Source organism: Pelobates fuscus, chromosome 11, assembly GCF_036172605.1.
Source record: "Pelobates fuscus isolate aPelFus1 chromosome 11, aPelFus1.pri, whole genome shotgun sequence".
Lineage (NCBI taxonomy): Eukaryota > Metazoa > Chordata > Amphibia > Anura > Pelobatidae > Pelobates > Pelobates fuscus.
Window position 1 is genome coordinate 4,212,844 of NC_086327.1, and position 16,250 is coordinate 4,229,093.

The 16,250-nt window shown below is 44.7% G+C and overlaps 1 protein-coding gene across 1 annotated transcript in view; it reads right to left on the reverse strand.

Moving 5' to 3' along the window:
* Window positions 1-14,309, reverse strand: part of LOC134577470 (IgGFc-binding protein-like) — a 31,809-nt gene extending 17,500 nt beyond the window's left edge. Inside the window, exons 1-4 of the mRNA XM_063436231.1 lie at window positions 14,255-14,309; window positions 1,828-3,051; window positions 1,225-1,565; window positions 343-913 (exon numbers count right to left, since the gene is read on the reverse strand). Coding sequence (XP_063292301.1) covers window positions 343-913; window positions 1,225-1,565; window positions 1,828-3,051; window positions 14,255-14,306 — 2,188 coding nt within the window. The 5' untranslated portion in view covers window positions 14,307-14,309. The remainder of the gene's footprint in view (window positions 1-342; window positions 914-1,224; window positions 1,566-1,827; window positions 3,052-14,254) is intronic.
* Window positions 14,310-16,250: the final 1,941 nt, after the last annotated feature.

The following is a 16,250-nucleotide window of genomic DNA, read 5'->3' on the forward strand; positions in this document are numbered from 1 at the left end:
GCCACCAATATTTTGTCAATATCACCACCAAGAACCTAAATCCTGTCATGAGGACAATGTTGGGCTATGCGGCTAGTGAAATTTAGATCAGGAGAGATGTTATGCTTGCTTTATGCAACATTGTCATTCATATGGACATATCACAAAAGTTCATATATATAAAATGGGAAACCAGTTAATCATCTCCGATAACTATTCACTCTATAGTAAGAAATAAAAAATGGTTATAATTCCATAGACAATAATTGTCAACTGAAGGGATGCTGATATAGTGTAAAATGTTCTCACGTGATCAAAAAACACACATGCAAATCCACAAAAGAGACAAGGAGGGCTACTTACGGCATCCAGACAGTGATCTCCATTCTGCAATTTGAACGTTGTTTTTCTGACAAGCTTCAGCATAGGTTTTTAGGCTCTGGCATAAAATCTGTTTGGACCCTCCATTCATACACAAGTCATATACACAGTTGTCCAGGTAGTTTTTGGGATCAAGGACTGCATGACACTGACGGAAGGGTCCATCTGCCTTGTTGATAAGTCCACAGTTGCCTTCACCCTCATATTTTTTTTGTGTCTCCAGAGGGCAGGTCTTGCACTCTCCATTACAATTGTGCCAACAAAATCTGTCTCCATCTTCCACTTTCCAGCTCTTACCAAAATCCACTAAATTAGGTGCTATAGTACCTTCAGGTGTTGTCAAGTCATCACCAGGATTTCCATTGAAATTACCGCACAGTCCACAAACACTTCCGAAGTAGCTGCTGGAGAGGTACACTTTTAAGATGGAGTTCCAATCATAGTAGACTTTCAGTGTGAAATCTGTTTCAATCACCACAGATCCCCCAGACTGATAAAGGCGGACCTGGCCATCATTAAGACTCATTGGGAGACGCTGACGTTGGTTGTTTACCTGTAGAGAGGAAACAAATACATCAACCAGTTTCTAAGCACAGAGCATAAGGACCTGGTTATGTTATATTTACAACTGTGCCAATATATATTCAGATCCAATTTGTTTAGTACAGTACCTATAATTACAGGTTACATCCATAGATCTATCTAAGCGATTTTTTTTAAAACCATAATTCTTCTTAAGATTTTTTAGCACAGCACCAGCCCTTCATGCCCCCACTTTATATGAAGAATACATTTGGTGAAAAAGGAAACCTCAATGATAGAGTTTTCAATCTATAACTAAAAAAGAGAACCATGGATACCTACCCTGACAAATCCATTTTCGTATCTCACTAAGGATATACTAAAGCCATACACTTCAACAGTGACATAGCTAACATATGCAACTCGTGTGCTTCCTCTGTTCTCATTCTTGGCCACAACGTTGAAAGATTTTAGGCTATTGTCACTACCACAATTCTTGGCGATGGTGTAGCTGCAGGTGCCCTGGAAGTCATAGAAGCGACCATCAAAGGTACGGTAATGGGGGTCACCGACTGCATGGCAGTAGGTTTCATATTCTGGAATGCATACTGGTTTTCCATTGTCCATCTTGCACTTCTCTTTTGCTCGGCATTTTACAGTGCTGCAGGATGGACCTGAGCTAGCTGTAGAAGAAGGAAAATAAAAAATATCAATGCTTATTATTTATGCAAAATATAAAATATAATGGTTAAAAGGAGGTTAAAGGAGGTTAAATGAGGTTAAAAGGAGAGAGTGGGGCAAGAGAGAGAGAGATAAAACAGAAAAGGTTAAAGAGGAGGCAGAGACAAAAAGTATATCTTTTTCACTGAGGTAGCTTGTTATAGCAAAGTTTCTCACACACAAACAGCACATTTAGAAAGAATATTAAACTTTCATTGCACTTACCACCAATGCATATCGCTGGTGATCCATAAGTATTCAGTTTGGTGATACCATATGACAGAAGAAGAAAAGGTGAAGAAGGGTTCTCCATAAAAAGAAAACCAAATGTCCTGGCTAATTTTTTTGTTGTCCACGAGTATTCAGTGCCAAGAATATTTGTCCATGTCAGATCAGTAAGGGAGACTTTGTTGGCTGTCAATTTAGCAACATCTGCAGTTTTTGCAACTACTGTTCCATAGTTATCAAAATCTTGTTGACCAAAAATGTAGTAGGAAGAGCAATAATTGTCAACTGAAGGGATGCTGATCAGCGTAGGATCATACTGGATTCCAGTTCGGTCTTGCCAGCCTGTTAGATAATAAATAACCTGAATTCCTGCACTTGCAGTTATGTAGAGAGGTGTTTTTGGAGGGATATCTAAACGAATAACTTGTCCTTCAGCTAAGTTAGTAGAGAATTTTTCTGAAGCAATTTGATAATCAATCTTTGTGACCTTAGAAGCTATCACAACGGCAATATCAGACTTTGTTTGAAAGTAAACAGGTGGTACAATGAAAGTGGTTCCCCAGCTTGGAACTGGAAGAAGATGTTCATATACATGGTTGCACTTGGTATTTTGCCATGTACATGTGTGACCACTGAGAACAGCCACTGGTTTCTGAGATACCACCCGGCTTCCAGAAAGATCATCACGGCTAAGAAGTTGAAGAACACTATAAGCTTCAAGTGTAACCGTAAGCTTGCTTCCGGCTGCATACACTTTTCTATCATAGGTCACAGAACCTTTGAGGTAAATGTCCACAGTAGTAGGAGTTCCAGCACTGATTACAGCAAATTCTTTGAGACCATCAGGAGGACCTCCCAGAGGAGTAACAATGTAGTAATCTGTTCCAAGGTCACTTATAGGAAAAATAACGCTAGTATCAGAACTTTGATATTTATCATTTAGTGTCAACACTGAGATGTCCTTGTTAGCCTGGATATAGACCACATTGTTGGTCTTACTGGTTCCTGGTAGTTCTGCATTGGCAGGGATTTGAACTGTGATAGTGGAACGTTCTTCCACATTGACAACTTTTTGGAAACTGTTCATCTTTATTGTGACCGTGGTGGAAGCAGAATACCCAGTAATTATCAGCTGAAAGTTGGCCACGCTGTAAGTAGTCTGATAGTTCTGCATAAATGCGGTAACGAATTCCGTGCCCTGTGGTCCTGCGGTGCAGAGTCCTGAAATTAAAGCAGGAGGGGGAAAAAAATGTTATGCTTTAAGGATTTGTAATTAATATACTCAAATGTTTCTGGCTCAAGTTCCTGGGATGCTACAGCAATTATTCTGCCTGCTTTTCAGCATGTTATTTATAACCCACACTACCTGAGGTGCATGCTCACTGAAGCTCCTCATACCTCCTCTAGCCCACACTACCTGAGCAGCACACCCACTGCAGCTCCCCACACCTCCTATAACCCACACTACCTGAGCAACACGCTCACTGCAGCTCCTCACACCTCCTATAACACACACTACCTGAGTAGCACACCCACTGCTGATCGCAACACCTCCTATAACTCACACTACCTGAGCAGCACACTCAATGTAGATCCCCACACCTTCTATAACCCACACTACCTGAGCAGCATGCTCACCTAAGATCCCCACACCTCCTATAACCCACACTACCTGAGCAGCATGCTCACTGCAGCTCCCCACACCTCCTATAACCCAAACTACCTGAGAAACATGCTCACTGCAGCTCTCCACACTTCCTATAACAAACAGTACCTAAGCAGCATGGTCACTGCAGCTCCCCACACCTCCTATAACCCACATTACTTTAGAAACATGCTCACTGCAGCTCTCCTATAACAAACAGTACCTGAGCAGCATGTCCACTGCAGCTCCCCTCATCTTCTATTACCCACACTACCTGAGCAGCACACCAACTGCAGCTCTCCACACGTCCTATAACCCACACTACCTGAGCAGCACACTCACTGCAGCACCCCATACCTCCTATAACCTACACTACCTGAGCAGCATGCTCACTGCAGCTCTCCACGCCTCCTTTAACCCACACTACCTGAGCAACACACTCACTGCAGCTCCCCACACCTTATATTACCCACACTACCTGAGCAGCACACTCACTTCAGCATCCCATACCTCCTATAACCCACACTACCTGAGCAGCACATTGACTGCAGCTCTCAACGCCTCCTATAACTCACACTACGTGGGCAGCACGCTCACTGCAGCTCCCCACACCTCCTATTACCCACACTACCTGAGCAGCATGCTCACTGCAGCTCCCCACAGCTCCGATAACCCACTCTTCTTGAGCAGCACGCTCACTGCAGCTCTCCACACCTTCTATTACCCACACTACCTGAGCAGCACACTCACTGCAGCTCCCCACACCTCCTATAACCCACATTACCTGAGCAGCACACTCACTGCAGCTCCACACACCTTCTATAACCAACACTACCTGAGCAGCATGCTCACCTAAGATCCACACACCTTCTATAACCCACACTACCTGAGAAACATGCTCACTGCAGCTCTCCACACCTCCTATAACTCACACTACCTGAGCACCACACTCACTACCGATCCCCACACCTCCCATAACTCACACTACCTGAGCAGCACACTCACTGCAGATCCTCACACCTCCTGTAACCCACACTACCTGAGCAGCACACTCACTGCAGCTCCTCACACCTCCTATAACCCACACTACCTGAGCAGCATGCTCACTGCAGCTCCCCAAACCTCCTATAACTCACACTACCTGAGCAGCACACTCACTGCAGCTCCCCACACCTTCTATAACTCACACTACCTGAGCAGCACACTCACTGCAGGTCCCCACATCTCCTATAACCAACACTACCTGAGCAGCATGCTCACTGCAGCTCCCCACACCTCCTTTAATTCACACTACCTGAGCAGCACACTCACTGCAGCTCCCCACACCTTCTATAACACACACTACCTGAGCAACACACTCACTGCAGCTCCCACACCTCCTATAACCCACACTACCTGAGCAACACACTCACTGCAGCTCCCCACACCTTCTATAACTCACACTACCTGAGCAGCACACTCACTGCAGCTCCCCACACCTTCTATAACTCACACTACCTGAGCAGCACACTCACTGCAGCTCCCACACCTCCTATAACCCACACTACCTGAGCAACACACTCACTGCAGCTCCCCACACCTACTATAACTCACACTACCTGGGCAGCACACTCACTGCAGCTCCCCACACCTTCTATAACTCACACTACCTGAGCAGCACACTCACTGCAGCTCCCACACCTCCTATAACCCACACTACCTGAGCAACACACTCACTGCAGCTCCCCACACCTTCTATAACTCACACTACCTGAGCAGCACACTCACTGCAGCTCCCACATCTCCTATAACCCACACTACCTGAGCAACACACTCACTGCAGCTCCCCACACCTTCTATAACACACACTACCTGAGCAACACACTCACTGCAGCTCCCACACCTCCTATAACCCACACTACCTGAGCAACACACTCACTGCAGCTCCCCACACCTTCTATAACTCACACTACCTGAGCAGCACACTCACTGCAGCTCCCCACACCTACTATAACTCACACTACCTGAGCAGCACACTCACTGCAGCTCCCACACCTCCTATAACACACACTACCTGAGCAACATGCTCACTGCAGCTCCCCACACCTCCTATAACCCACACTACATGAGCAGCACACTCACTGCAGCTCCCACACCTCCTATAACACACACTACCTGAGCAACACACTCACTGCAGCTCCCCACACCTCCTATAACCCACACTACATGAGCAGCACACTCACTGCAGCTCCCACACCTCCTATAACCCACACTACCTGAGCAACATGCTCACTGCAGCTCCCCACACCTCCTATAACCCACACTACCTGAGCAGCACACTCACTGCAGCTCCCCACACCTCCTATAACACACACTACCTGAGCAACATGCTCACTGCAGCTCCCCACACCTCCTATAACCCACACTACCTGAGCAGCACACTCACTGCAGCTCCCCACACCTCCTATAACACACACTACCTGAGCAACATGCTCACTGCAGCTCCCCACACCTCCTATAACCCACACTACCTGAGCAGCACACTCACTGCAGCTCCCACACCTCCTATAACACACACTACCTGAGCAACATGCTCACTGCAGCTCCCCACACCTCCTATAACCCACACTACCTGAGCAGCACACTCACTGGAGGTCCCCACATCTCCTATAACCCACACTACCTGAGCAGCATGCTCACTGCAGCTCCCCACACCTTCTATAACTCACACTACCTGAGCAGCACACTCACTGCAGCTCCCCACACCTTCTATAACTCACACTACCTGAGCAGCACACTCACTGCAGCTCCCACACCTCCTATAACCCACACTACCTGAGCAACACACTCACTGCAGCTCCCCACACCTTCTATAACTCACACTACCTGAGCAGCACACTCACTGCAGCTCCCCACACCTCCTATAACCCACACTACCTGAGCAACACACTCACTGCAGCTCCCCACACCTACTATAACTCACACTACCTGAGCAGCACACTCACTGCAGCTCCCCACACCTTCTATAACTCACACTACCTGAGCAACATGCTCACTGCAGCTCCCCACACCTCCTATAACCCACACTACCTGAGCAGCACACTCACTGGCGCTCCCCACACCTCCTATAACACACACTACCTGAGCAACATGCTCACTGCAGCTCCCCACACCTCCTATAACCCACACTACCTGAGCAGCACACTCACTGCAGCTCCCACACCTCCTATAACACACACTACCTGAGCAACATGCTCACTGCAGCTCCCCACACCTCCTATAACCCACACTACCTGAGCAGCAAACTCACTGCAGCTCCTCACACCTCCTATAACACACACTACCTGAGCAGCACACTCACTGCAGCTCCCCACACCTCCTATAACACACACTACCTGAGCAACATGCTCACTGCAGCTCCCCACACCTCCTTTAACCCACACTACCTGAGCAGCACACTCACTGCAGGTCCCCACATCTCCTATAACACACACTACCTGAGCAACATGCTCACTGCAGCTCCCCACACCTCCTATAACCCACACTACCTGAGCAGCACGCTCTCTGCAGCTCCCCACACCTCCTATAACCCACACTACCTGAGCAGCACCCTCACTGCAGCTCCCCACACCTCCTATAACACACACTACCTGAGCAACACACTCACTGCAGCTCCCACACCTCCTATAACCCACACTACCTGAGCAACACACTCACTGCAGCTCCCCACACCTTCTATAACTCACACTACCTGAGCAGCAACTCACTGCAGCTCCCCACACCTACTATAACCCACACTACATGGGCAGCACACTCACTGCAGCTCCCCACACCTCCTATAACACACACTACCTGAGCAGCACACTCACTGCAGCTCCTACACCTCCTATAACACACACTACCTGAGCAGCACACTCACTGCAGCTCCCACACCTCCTATAACCCACACTACCTGAGCAACACACTCACTGCAGCTCCCCACACCTTCTATAACTCACACTACCTGAGCAGCACACTCACTGCAGCTCCCACACCTCCTATAACCCACACTACCTGAGCAACATGCTCACTGCAGCTCCCCACACCTCCTATAACCCACACTACCTGAGCAGCACACTCACTGCAGCTCCCCACACCTCCTATAACACACACTACCTGAGCAGCACACTCACTGCAGCTCCCACACCTCCTATAACCCACACTACCTGAGCAACACACTCACTGCAGCTCCCCACACCTTCTATAACTCACACTACCTGAGCAGCACACTCACTGCAGCTCCCCACACCTCCTATAACCCACACTACCTGAGCAACATGCTCACTGCAGCTCCCCACACCTCCTAGAACCCACACTACCTGAGCAGCACACTCACTGCAGCTCCCCACACCTCCTATAACACACACTACCTGAGCAGCACACTCACTGCAGCTCCCACACCTCCTATAACCCACACTACCTGAGCAACACACTCACTGCAGCTCCCCACACCTTCTATAACTCACACTACCTGAGCAGCACACTCACTGCAGCTCCCACACCTCCTATAACACACACTACCTGAGCAGCACACTCACTGCAGCTCCCACACCTCCTATAACCCACACTACCTGAGCAGCACACTCACTGCAGCTCCCCACACCTCCTATAACCCACACTACCTGAGCAGCACGCTCTCTGCAGCTCCCCACACCTTCTATAACCCACACTACCTGAGCAGCACGCTCACTGCAGCTCCCCACACCTCCTATAACCCACACTACCTGAGCAGAACATTAACTACAGCTCCCCACACCTCCTATAACACACACTACCTGAGCAGCACACTCACTGCAGCTCCCCACAATTCCTATAGCCCACACTACCTGAGCAACATACTCACTGCAGCTCCCCACACCTCCTATAGCCCACACTACCTGAGCAGCACTCACTGCAGCTCCCACACCTCCTATAACACACACTACCTGCAGCTCTCCATCCTTTCTCCAACATTCAGTGAACTCCCAGTATTTTACTGCCAGTAAAGTATATACAGAGACAATCAATGGTGGAATAACTCTTTGGGAAATAAATCATGTATTCTACAATATCTCTGAAAATGTTTCCTAATTTTAATAAAAACAAGTCCAATAGGTCTATTAGTATTTCACGATTTGCTTAAGAAGGATTTTAAATATATTAGAATGTTACTGTATTATATAAAGACATGCTTTAAAACTGCCTAATTAATAGGGAAATGTAATAACATACAAAGAATCGTGACCCGAGCTGTGTGTGACCAGGACAAAGTCTGGGAATCTGCCCCACAATGGGGATTTTCAAATTAATAAATAAATAAATAAATAAACAGACTACGAGTAATAAGCCGAGTATGGCAGCTCCCTGCTGTATGCGAGATAGATGGACTGAGGTGCAGGGGTTTATTTATTAATCTTGAATTGTAACAAACGGAATTTCAAATTGGATCATGGAGGCTAAAAACTACCAAACTGTGATTAGAATATCCATGGAGATTTTTCAGATTACCTATGCTTGCCAATTAGGTTTAGTGGATAATAGACGATAGTTTAACAATCAATTTGCTATATTTATATTAGTATATTCACATGCATTATGTACACTTGCTTTCAGGTCACACAGAGCGTAACAAAGCATCAGGAAAAACTAAAAAAAAAATGTTTTTTTTACAAAAACATAGAAACATAATTAGGGTAATACAAAGGTTTGTCCTGATTTGGTTAATATATAGCACATCAAGCATTTACATCCAATTTTGACAGTTCTAAAAATAAAATATTGAAAGCCATCAATTATGGTTTCAAACCCAAATTCGCAAAAATACGTTCGCTCATTGAGGCTCTAAAACCTAAACGCACACAAAGGCACATATTTTTGAAATGTAGGTATTTTGAGAGGCATTGTGAGACTTGTAAAACCTCCAGCTAGCTATTTTCCACCAAGACTGACTCAATATGGCTATTGCGTTGAGTTCTGGAGGAGATGGGATGTGTGCTTAACGTAGCAAGTAACCGGTTAATACGGCAACCGGCAAATTTCAGAGACATTACAGAGTCTGATTAACATCACGCCCATTGCAGTTTTCAAACTTGGAATTTTGACAGATTGAATCCTAGACCTAATTAAAGGACATTTTACCAACCTCTTCACTAGAATTTGAAAGCACAACATACTGCTTTCAACAGCATATTGCCAGGAAGTATGTATGTAGTATATTTAAATGGACACTGCAGTCACCAGAACAACTACAGCTTAAAGGGACACTACAGTCACCAGAACAACTACAGCTTATTGAATTTGTTCTGGTGAGTAGAATCACTCCCTTCAGACTTTTTGTTGTAAACACTGTGGTGTCAGAGAAAATGCAGTGTTTACATTACAGCCTAGGGATACCTCCACTGGCCACTCTTCAGATGTCTTCTAGATGTGCTTCCTGGGTCAATGCTGCACAGTTTGACTGACATTCAGTGTCTCCACCCTCTGCATGCAGACACTGAACTTTCCTCATAGAGATGCATTGATTCAATTCATCTCTATAAGGAGGTGCTGATTGGCCAAGCTGGTGTTTGGTCCCGCCCCCACCTTTCTGATTTCAGGCAATCCTTTTGGGAAAGCATTGATTTGGCTTAAATCATTCATTCTGATGTCAGCAAGATGGCAGATCTGGGGCTAGGTCATTGCCAACAGACTCTCGAGGCACTGGCAATAAGCTAAGTTTTATTACTTTTTAAGGAGGCTAAGGGGGGGCGAGCCACCTAAATTGGGGTATTAACACTATAGGATCAGGAATACATGTTTGTGTTCCTGACCCTATCGTGTTCCTTTAAAGGGACACTATAGTCACCCAGACCATTTCAGCTCAATGAAGTGGTCTGGGTGCCAGGTCCCTCAGGTTTTAACCCTGCAGATGCAAACATAGTTTCAGAGAAACTGCTATGTTTACATTTGGGGTTAAGCCAGCCTCTAGTGGCTGCTTTCCGGACAGCCACTATTGGTGCATCTGCGATGCTGGAGGAATATTATGCCTCCATCGTGCAGAGCGTCCATAGGAAAGCATTGAAAAGCGTAAATTGAAAAGCGTGATGCGCGCACATGCGGCTCCGCTGACATCGGCAGAGGGAGTTGACGTCGGCGGGGGAGGAGAGGTAACCAGCGCAGAGGGAGCCAGGCGCTGGCATAAGGTAAGCTGCTGAAGGGGTTTTAACCTTTATTTTAGTTTTCTTGGAATATGAACGGTTGCTTTGGGAGATTTTTTGGGGTTATTTAACTGCATTTGTAGCAGGATATTGGTGGGAATTGGTAGTTAAATGGTTAGATGTAGAGAATGTCAGCAGTGGCAGAGCTGGTTTGACGGTCATCAAAAATCTATGGAATCAAGGGGGTGGATAAAATGCGTAATGTGATCTTTGTATGTATGTATGTGTACATGTGTGTATGTGTGTCAGTGTTTCCGTATTTGTCTATGTGCCACTGTGTGTATCTTTGTGTATGGATGTGTTACATGTGTGTATGTGTGTGTCAGTGTTTGCATATTCGTCTATGTGCCACTGTGTGTATCTTTGTGTATGGATGTGTTACATGTGTGTGTGTGTGTCAGTGTTTGCATATTCGTCTATGTGTCACTGTCTGTATCTTTGTGTATGGATGTGTTACATGTGTGTGCCAGTGTTTGCGTATTTGTCTATGTGTCACTGTGTGTATCTTTGTGTATGCATGTGTTACGTGTGTATGTGTGTGCCAGTGTTTGCATATTTGTCTATGTGTCAAAGTGTGTATCTTTGTGTATGGATGTGTTACATGTGTGTATGTGTGTGTCAGTGTTTGCGTATTTGTCTATGTGTCACTGTGTGTATGTGTCCATGTGTGTTTCAGAGTGTATGGGAATACATCCCAGCAAACACCAACTCTACATACAAACACTAAACACAATTACACCACTGCTTTCAAATTGCAACAGTACATAGAAACAAACATACAACTACATTTGAATGCCAACACTGCACTGCTCACAAAGACAGCTCTGCTAGTAAGGGTACATGGTATATCCCGAGCTAAAGAAATGTTTTGGGAGGTGTATAACAGGTGGGGATTTACCTTTTAGCGAGGCTTGGTTTAGAGCCCCCTTACCACCTCCCCAAAAAATAAAAAATAATTCTGTGTCCGGATTAAGATCAGTGATTTTCCTATCCGAACCCTACACAAAGTATAGAATTTTGAATATTCACAAAGCACCATTTAATCAATAAATCTGAAATTCAAATCTGTATGTTCAGTCGTAAACTATTGACATTGTTTACAAGTGAATGATAATGACAGGTATGATCTGCCTGTTGGGGGAATAGCTACTACAAGGTATTGTGGATTTTTTTTATTTGGTCTTTTTGATTATAAAGGCAAGACGATTCACAATGTTCCCTTTACACATCCTTACACAAATGGAGAGAATAAAACACATGGGGGGAGGGGGGGATTATCAAAGTGTTCTGTTATAAAAAGTGATGTAAATTACTAAAAGAAGGGCTGTCACCATGGAAACCGCTGGAACTAGCAAGCACATAGCATTATTGCATTGGCAATCCCCCCCTTTTACATTTTGCATCATTTTTAGAATAAAAGATTTTGATAAATCTTCTCCAATATCACACGGCATCTGATTATTGTGTGCTTTTTTTTTTTTTTTTTTAAATACACTAAAACGGCAAGTTCAAGCGATAATAGTCTGGACACAAATTGTGGAGCTAAAATAAATATAAATTGATGATCATTCTAGCTAAACAGTTTAATATTAAAATTAGTTACAGACTCCAGCGAGAGACAATGGTTATTACTTTAATGGTGTTAAAGGAACATTCCAGGCACCATAACCACTGTAGCATTTACAATGTCATGAGCGGCCTGTTTCCCCCCATTTTAGAATGGTTTGACCTTTTTATCGTGGGGCCGCCGGGCGACGATTCATGTCTCCAAGACATCTGGCAGAGATCCAGACACTCCTGCTTATGACATTATGTTTGCCTCACTGCAGGGCTCCATGGGATAGGTGCAGGGCCGTCTTTAACACGGGGCAAAAGGGGCAGCTGCCCCGGGCCCAGTTGCTCCTGGGGGGCCCATGGCAGCTACCTCTTGAGCCCCGCTGTCCACAATTATATGCTACATTTTATTTGCCTCCCGAGTCCTTCACTATGCGAGCGACATTGCCGCAATTTGTAAAGGAGTTGAAGGACTTACTCGCTCCTCCTCCCGATCTCCTCCCGTCACTCCCGACCTCCCCTGCCTTTTACTTGCACGCGTTGCCATGAAGTCACGCGGAGGCGGAGTCACGGCAACACTAGGGTGAGCCCAGTTTCTCCCAACTGCAGAGCTGCACCGCATACCATGAATCCTGAGCCCAGGCCCCAGAGCACTGATCCCTGAGCCTGCTGCCTTCAGAACTGTAAGTATTTAAATTACAGTAATTCACTGAAGATATATTACTTGGATGTTCTATGGGGGTAACGGGGCTGGGTGGTTGGATGGGGAAGGATTAGGGAGCGGTGGTTGGAGAAGGGGGGGAGGGGATGAGGGGTTAGTATTGTACTATCTCTATCTACACATTGTTTAAAAAAATAATAAGTAATCTGTGAAATACAAAATATTTGTGTGAGAAGTTGTGCTTTTTTTATTTTTAGAATAATGATACAGCCATTTTATTTCATATATTTGTGCTAATTTCAGTGCTGGTTGGAGGGGGTGAGGGGCGGTATTACACAATCTGTATATGTATAAAAATAAATAAATATATATATATATATATATATATATATATATATATATATATATATATATATATATATATATATAAAAAGATTGTGTAATACTGCCCGTCGTCCCCTCCAACCAGCACTGAAATTAGCACAAATATATGAAATAAAATGGCTGTATCAGTATTCTAAAATTAAAAAAAAGCACAACTTCTGAAACAAATATTTTGTATTTCACAGATTACTTATTATAGCTTTTTTATACATATACAAAGTAATCGGCAAAGTACAAAATGTTTGTGTCAGAAGTTGTGCTAAAAGCTAGGAATGTGCATAGTTTTTTTTTTTTTTTAATAATTTTTTGAATAATGATACATACATTTAATTTCATACATTTGTACTGATTATTTTTTTCTCTATATTCAACGGGCACTATAGTCACCAGAACCACAACAGCTAAACGTAGTAGTTCTGGTGTCTATAGCATGTCTTTGCAAGCTTTTTAAGGTAAACACTTCCCTTTCAGAAAAAGGCAGTATTTACATTACTGCCTAGGAACACCTTTAGTGGCCACTCATCAGACGGCGACTAGAGATGCTTCCTAGTCCAGTGTTGCACAAGGTGCAGCACTGGCATTCACGCAGAACACTCCTCATAGAAATGCATTGATTCAGCGCATCTCTATGAGGAGATGCTGATTGGTGCAGGGCAGTGTTTTGCCACGCATGCCCAATAGCCTTGCAATGCTTTCGTAGGTGAAAGCAGTGGGTTGGCTGATATATACTCACATACTGCACATTTTTGTGTGTGCTGTGGTTGAGGGGGTGATTGCATGCTAGGGTGTGGGAAGGCGGGATCCCGGGGGCACAAGTAAATTCTTGCCCAAGGTCCAATCGATATTAAAGACGGCCCTGGATGGGTGCCAGGACACACTTGGGACCATAACCACTACATCACTATCAATTTATACTGCATGGAGTGCGTTTCTTAAAAAGTGATGAATTAACAAAATATTAAAAAGATAAGAAAACATTATACTCACCACATAGGAGAGACCAGGAGACGCACAGCTGCAGGAACGTTACCCAACCCATGGCTGGAGAGAAAGACATTAGGAGAAATCATATATTAACAAGTAATTGGGGAGGAGTTGCAAATTATGACAAGTACTGAATATATTAAACTTTAAGATCGGAATTCTTCTAGTTTAAATGCCAACTGCATGAATTCACAATTCCCTTTCCTGGCTCCAATAGAGTTAAAGTCTACAAAACATGGTGCAGGATGGAACATTATTATTATTACAAACTTTATAAGGTTATGACATGGTTAATTAAATATTAGTTTAAAGGGTGAGAGGATTAATGATATTGACTTCTTTGAAAGAAAGCCATTTATCACTTTGTCAACAAAAAGATATAATTTATGACTTGTGATATACGTTTTGATGATTAACACAAGATGTACAATGAAGTCACGTAGATCAATGCCAGATGAATAATGGAAGCCAGTAAATCAATATGCACCTGATTTATTATTATTAAAAAATCATTATGGTCACATGTGCATTGTTTGATGGGAACACTAAGTATTGTCTGCATGATATAGTCCGTAGGCCAGCCGTGATGGAGCATTCTATGGGGCCTATTCATTAATAATACGACAATAATACTTAATGCTAAAAGGGTCCACAGGAGACTCTCACTTGCTGAGCTGGTCCAGGTGTTATGGGTTCTATTCTGCATGGGATATCCCAACTGACCACGGCACGTTACTTTGTATATAGTCTACTAATTAGAACTCATTAGAATTTGTACCTCATGTGAATTCATAAACACCTCATTATTTGTCTTTATGGTATGATTGAACTTAAAGTTCACAAAGGGCTATATTCACTAAACAACAAGCTAGAGTGAATTTAAAATTCAAAGAAAAGTCTAAGAAAATGCAGCCAATGTGCCACTATACAGGAGTGAGATTCTTTTCTTCCCTCAGATCAGCTATTTTAGACCGAATTTTACTAGCAATTTCAAATTTGAAGTTTAGAGAATTCCTCAGAGTTCTGTATTGGGGGCGTTACATGTTTCAGCAATGGTAAATGCTGGATTCAATAAGATAATGATTTCCAATTAAAAATATTGTTCTCTTGTAGCCCATGGAACAGCACAGCTAAAGGGAATGGGCCTTGCCAGGGTTTGGAGACAGGGGTTAAGGTATGGGGACTGGCTAGCATTACTGTTAGAGGAGTATATATAGTGGCTATTGTAGATCAGAGGCCATCTTAATTAATCCTCACTTACCTATTTTGTTCCACCCTCCTTCCCTTATTTAGTCTCTAGCTCCAGTTTGGTCACGGCGGCGGGGGATGGATAGAGAAGTTGGGGTGTAGGGAACATAGTTTGGTTCGCTAAGAACAGTTTGGTTGGGAAGAATATTGGTAGGTTCGAGCTCGCAGGTAGCCCTGAACCTGGTGTATCTCGGTATGCCCTAACATGGAAGAAAGCTGGTAACCATGCCCACGGTGGCAATTGGTTATGTCATGCCCGCGGTGGCAATGGTTATGCCATGCCCGCAGTGGCAATTGGTTATGCCATGCCCGCAGTGGCAATTGGTTATGCCATGCCCACGGTGACAATTGGTTATGCCATGCCCACGGTGACAATTGGTTATGCCATGCCCACGGTGACAATTGGTTATGCCATGGCCGCGGTGACAATTGGTTATGCCATGCCCGCGGTGGCAATTGGTTATGCCATGCCCGCGGTGACAATTGGTTATGCCATGCCCGCGGTGACAATTGGTTATGCCATGCCCGCGGTGACAATTGGTTATGCCATGCCCATGGTGACAATTGGTTATGCCATGGCCGCGGTGGCAATTGGTTATGCCATGGCCGCGGTGACAATTGGTTATGCCATGCCCACGGTGACAATTGGTTATGCCATGCCCGCAGTGACAATTGGTTATGCCATGCCCGCAGTGACAATTGGTTATGCCATGGCCGCGGTGGCAATTGGTTATGCCATGGCCGCGGTGAC